The sequence below is a fragment of the Octodon degus genome, unplaced genomic scaffold (assembly GCF_000260255.1).
Source record: "Octodon degus isolate 3935 unplaced genomic scaffold, OctDeg1.0 scaffold00005, whole genome shotgun sequence".
Lineage (NCBI taxonomy): Eukaryota > Metazoa > Chordata > Mammalia > Rodentia > Octodontidae > Octodon > Octodon degus.
The window spans coordinates 28,396,584-28,402,205 of record NW_004524581.1 but is presented as its reverse complement, the minus strand read 5'-3'; the positions used below and the strand labels follow the sequence as shown (position 1 = coordinate 28,402,205).

The following is a 5,622-nucleotide window of genomic DNA, read 5'->3' as shown; positions in this document are numbered from 1 at the left end:
CAGGAAACGCCCACCCAGTGCAGGGCAGGGGGCAGGACAAGGGCTGGGGAGCCCCGGGAGGTCCCTGGGGGGCGCTCTGCCTGGCTGCTACTGTGGAAGTAATGCTGGGCAGGCGGGGGTGCGGCCTGTTTGTGCTGCTGTTCAAACAGACTCCGCCTCGGCCTTGTGCCTGGAAGCAGGGCTGGGCGCAGCCCCGTGGCTGGTCGCTGGTTCCCGTTCTCCCCGCAGCCAGCCCGTGACCACGGGCCTGTGCCTGCCGCCCATGCCCCGTGCTGGGCTCTGCAGCGGCCGGGTGCTGCCCCTGCTGATGGCCCACACCTGCTACCTGCTGCTCGGGGCCACTGTCTTCCGGCTGCTGGAGAGGCCGGCAGAGGCTGAATCCAGGGACCAGTTCCAGGTGGAGAAGCTGCGCTTCCTTGAGAACTACACATGCCTGGACCAGTGGGCCCTGGAGCGGTTTGTACAGGTGAGGGGCGCAGGGGCTGGGGCTCCAGGCAGGTCCACAGCTGGGGCCCAGGGGCTATGGACCCGTGGGTGCAAAGTGTGGAGACAGCGCCTGGCCAGACCCAGTCCAAGATTCACCTAGGTCTGCATGGGGGTTGCAGTGGGACCTCACTGCTCCATGTGTCCTGCCTGTGCGTGATGGCCCTGCAGACAAGGGCCACAGGTGACAGGCCCTGGCAGCTGTCATGCACGGCACAGATACGGGCCGAGTGTCTGATGTCACCACTGTCCATGTTTCCTCCCTGCACTTCCCACCCTCAAATCCAACCTGGGCCCCACCCTGCCTTCGCATGTCCCCAGGTGGGTACACAAAGGTCACGAGCAGCTGCCATGCTGCCCTGGAGCTGGGCTGTGGGCAGTGGCCCAGGTGACCGAGCTGTGCCCACAGGAGCTCTCTGGTGCCAGAACAGGCCGCCCCTTCTGTCTCCCTCTGGCAGCCACAAGCAAACAGGTGGGGCAGGGGACACAGTGACAGCACCCACTGAAGGCACAGAGCAGTGCAGAAGCCCTAGAGTGGTAGCCAGTGTCTGCCAGCACCTGGTGCACCCAGAGCAGCTGGACCTGTGCGTCACCACCTGCGCCTGGGCTGAGCACCTCCCGGTGTTGTCTCCCAGTCACTTGCCCCAGACTGCAGGTGGGAACTGAGGCACGTGAGGTGGAGAGTCAGCCAGGGCTGCTGGTCACTGGTGGAGACAATCGCATCAGCTCTGGCCACAGAGCCCTTCGGGGCACTGCATAAATTGGCATCCGTGCTGGTGGCTGGAATCGACCCAGCAGCGGTTCCCAGAGCGTGGCCCTAGCCCACAGCCAGCCAGGAGCCTGTGAGAGAACAGCTGTCGCCCCCGCCCAAGGCCGGGGACTGCGGGCGCGTTAACGCCGCTAGGTGGCGCTAAGCCCTTCAGTGAGAGCAGCTGGCCAGGGGCAGGGGACCTCGGGCCTGAGACCTTTGGCTCCTCCAGGAGTTTGCGGCAGGGAGTGCGGGGGCCACAGCCTGTCAGGGCGGGGCTGGGAGCTCTGAGCGGCTCTGTGAATGAGGCCAGGGAGGCCAGGGCAGATAGGACATCTGGAGCCTCCGCCTCGGAGAGAGCCTGCTTGGCCAGGAAGCTAGGCTGGGAGGCAGGGTAGTGCTGGGCCAAGACTGAGGGGGACCAATAGCCGGTTCGGCGCTGTCGCCTGCAAGCTCAGCACTCGGGGAGCTGAGACAGGAGGCTCACGGGTGTGAAGCCAGCCTGGCCTGACACCAACCCTATCTTAAAAAAAAAGTCAAAACGAAACAAAATGACAACAAAATCACACATAAAAAAACAAACACCAAGACTGGGTGCACAGCTTGCAGACATCTCCATCCCAGGAATCTCATGCATGGCGCCTCCACCATGAGCGCATGGCACCCGCCTAGGCGAAGCAGAGCTCGACCGCAAGGAACTCGACCTCCTGCCCTTGCTGCACCCTGCACTCCTCGGGGAAGAGCCCACAGGGGTCCGCACCCACCACCCGTCGGGGATGGATGCCAGGGTGTCGCCCCGCAGGACACAGGTCCTGGGAGCAGGGTGCTGTCTGTGGGGAGGGCCTGGATAGAGATGTGGGAAAGAGGACAGCCTGAGTCCGCATCCTGAGCCAGGCCCCACTAGCCGCGGGGGGACGCTGTAACCGGAACCCAGGCCATCCGTGTCCCCAGGGCCAGCACTGGAGGGGAGTGGCTCAGGAGCCAGTGGACATGGTGCTCGTGGGAGTGCAGGTCCCAGCAAGCAGCTACAGGGGACCGGGCCCTGCAGGCAGGAGAGGACCCCGTTCTCCAAACGCGCAGGGCCCAAGGAGAGATGGCTCAAGGCAGCAGGAGCTCGGGTCTAGAAACACGTGGAGCGCGTACACACACATAAAACACATGAGGCCATGCCCCACCCCCCGCAGGCGCCCACGCTTACGCACACAGCCTGGCGGCCTGAGGGAATGTCTCCAGTAGGCTGCTCTGATAAGCTCGCACCCCTGATAGCTCCCACTCTCAGGCCTCCCGGGGAGTAGCCTTAGGGCCTTCGTGGACCAGGCCCCATGAATGCGGGCAACCTCTTTGGAGGGTCGGGACCTCCGGCCTGACAACTGCCCTGGGTCCCAACCCACTCTTGCAGTCCCCACCCCGCTCCCTCCTGGGGTGCTTACGTGGCCCTCTTAGGCCTCCTGCGGTCCCCAGCCCAGGCCACCGTGGCTGGGACAGGTGCTGGCTTGGGGGTGAACGACCCTGCACAGCTTTTGGCCACCCCAGCCTTGAGCTCCGGACCCATGCATGAATTGGGGTGATGCTGAGAGTGACATTCAGGGTCACAATGACTCCCACCTGGAGCCAGCACTGCACCCCCATACGAACCACCACTTGTTCTCCCTCACCCACCTGCCCCGCAGATCATCTTGGAAGCCTGGGTGAAAGGCGTGAACCCCAAAGGCAACTCCACCAACCCCAGCAACTGGGACTTCGGCAGCAGCTTCTTTTTCGCGGGCACCGTTGTCACCACTATAGGTGAGGACACCAGGATGTAGGGTTCCCAAAGCCTCCTGAGTTGGGGCTCCCCAGGCTAAAGTGCTGGGGTGGGGTGAGGCCCATCGAGGGTGAGGGGCAGACACAGGTGGGGACCGGCCAAATAGGAGAGAGGGGCAGTCGGGCTGCACATGGTTCCCGCTGGCGGCTGGGTCATGCCCTGGTGACCTCTGGGGACAGTGACCTCTGGGGACAGCACGTGCGAGGGTGAGGAGAGGCCTTCTCATCGCCCATGCCAGCCCTGGCTGCTGAGAGTTGGCCCTCAACGCTGACTCCACAGCAGCCTGGACCTGTCCTAGGGACAGCGAGACAAAGACGCCTGCCTTACAGTGGACAGTCAGGTGTGCAGGGGCTGTCCCCGAGCGGCAGGTGGCATTCGAAGAGGACGGCACGCCTGCGGTATCTACTGCATCTCTCAGCCCCCCCAGGGAGCGCCCAGACCCTCTGCAACCTGGGCGCCCGCTCCCACACACCTCCCTGGCACTCGGGCAGTGAGACAAGGGGGAGGGGCGCGGACTTGGGTGGAGCCCAGGCTCGGCTCTCAGGGTCGGGTCCAATAGAGAGGGCAGTAATACAAGCAGAGCAGTAATCGGACAGGGGCGGCACAAAGCGCTGGGGGCCTTCAAGGATAGGCAGGACTTCTGTAATAAAGATCCCTGAGCTGGGGTGTAGCTCAGCTGCACAGCGTCTGTCCAGCAAGCACAAGGGCCTGAGTTTGATTCCTGGTGCCTAAAAGAAAGAAAAGATCACCAAGCTAGGTGTGGAAGACAAACCTCTGCAAGAATCCAAGGGCTGCAGGAGGGTCCGGAACTTTCTACACCCCTCCCTACCTCCAGGATACGGAAACCTGGCACCCAGCACCGAGGCAGGTCGGATCTTCTGTGTCTTCTATGCCCTCCTGGGCATCCCGCTCAACATGCTCTTCCTCAACAACCTGGGCACTGGGCTGCGCACCCAGCTGGCCCCAGAGAGGTGGGAGGAGCGGCCCCTGCGCTCCCAGGTCAGTGATGGGGGGCGAGGCTAGCTCAGAGGTCAGAGCAGGAGGGAAAACCCCTTGGGGAAGGGCAGTGACAGCAGGACTGGTGGGGGGAGGCTGAATTCTGAGGCAGGATAGATGAGGCATGGCCGCCATAGCTGTGCTGGGAACTGGGCCATTGGAGGTGACTGCAGAGGCCGAGGGGCAGGGCCTTCCAGGGAAGGAGTGCGCACTGTGGGGCTCTGGGGCTGAAAGAGCTGACTGTGGCCTGCAGTCCTCGGGTGGGGAATCTGAGCCTCACATTGTCATCACAGAGCTCTGAGGTCCTTTCATGCGGTCAAAAAGACCCTGGGCCACTTCCTTTCCCCTAAGACCCGCCTTCTTGGAGGACAGGGGTAGAGCAGGGCCTGGGATAGTTTAGTGGCTTCCTGCACTAAAGGTCTGAGTAGCCCAGAGCCTGTTCAGACTTGACTCTCCTTGACTCACTAACACCCTCTGGTGCTGAGGCCTCCGCAGCCTGGGCTGGTCACACCCATGATGCAGTCCCCACCCCAAAGTCTAAAGGACTGGGACCAAGCTTCGCTCCAGCCCTGGGCCCACAAGTGGCCCAGACCTCCCTGTCTCCACCACAGCCTCCAGTGAACTCAGGGCCGTTCCCCTCACAGCTCCTGAAGGTCCTAGGCCTGGGCCTGGGCCTGACCCTGGGGACCCTGGCCACCCTCGTCCTCCCGCCTGTGGCCTTCAGTCACGTGGAGGGCTGGAGCCTCAGCGAGGGCTTCTACTTCGCTTTCATCACTCTCAGCACCATCGGCTTTGGGGACTACGTTGTGGGTGAGGAGACCAGCAGGGGTCTTGGGGTGGGGAACTGCTGGGATTGGGGGTGAGGGAGAGCTGCCAGGATGATTCTAGGGGACAGTGGCTCTCAGCCTCAGGAGTCTGTGGCTGGGGCCCATCAGTGTTTCCCCCTGGGACCCTGGCTGGCCCTGGATGATGGGGCCATGGAACCTGAGGGTCGCTGTGCCCTCTGACACCCGCTGTGTCTCCTGTGGCAGGCAGAGACCCCAGCAAGCACTACGTCTCGGTGTACCGGTGTCTGGCTGCCCTGTGGATCCTCCTGGGCCTGGCATGGCTGGTCCTGCTCCTGTCCCTGGGCCCTGTGCTCCTGCATGGGTGCTCGCGGCTCTGGTTGCTGGTCAGGGGCCTTGGTCTCCAGGAAAGGCCAGGCCCTGACCCGGACAGGCTCCCTAGGCCTCAGAAGGGCCCCATCTCTGCATGAGCCTCCCCCTCCCCCACTGGCCAAGCAACCCCTGGCCTCCTAGTCCAGGCTGTCCACCCTCAGGGTTTTCATGTGTGTGTGTGTGTGTATGTGCGTGCGTGTGTGTGTGTGTGTGTGTGTGTGTGTTACCGGGGATTGAACTCAGGACCCTGCACTTGCCAGGCAAGTGCTTATTCTACTGAGATATCTCCCCGGCCCAACCTTTTTCCTTTCATTCTTTTAATGTATTTAGTACAGTGTCTACAGGGTCTCATTACATAGACCGGACTCAGTGATGCTTCTGTTTCCAGCCTCCGAAGCACTGGGATTACGGGCACGTGCCGCCATGCCCAGTCT

General features: G+C 62.8%; 1 protein-coding gene across 1 annotated transcript; it reads left to right on the top strand.

The window, feature by feature from the left end:
- Positions 1–261: 261 nt before the first annotated feature.
- LOC101563842 (potassium channel subfamily K member 16) lies at positions 262–5,347 on the top strand. The gene is made up of 5 exons (XM_004624187.2): positions 262–466; positions 2,902–3,016; positions 3,871–4,034; positions 4,676–4,841; positions 5,063–5,347. The coding sequence occupies exons 1-5, from the start codon at positions 263–265 to the stop codon at positions 5,284–5,286; spliced, it is 873 nt and encodes a 290-aa protein (XP_004624244.1). The 5' UTR covers position 262; the 3' UTR covers positions 5,287–5,347.
- Positions 5,348–5,622: the final 275 nt, after the last annotated feature.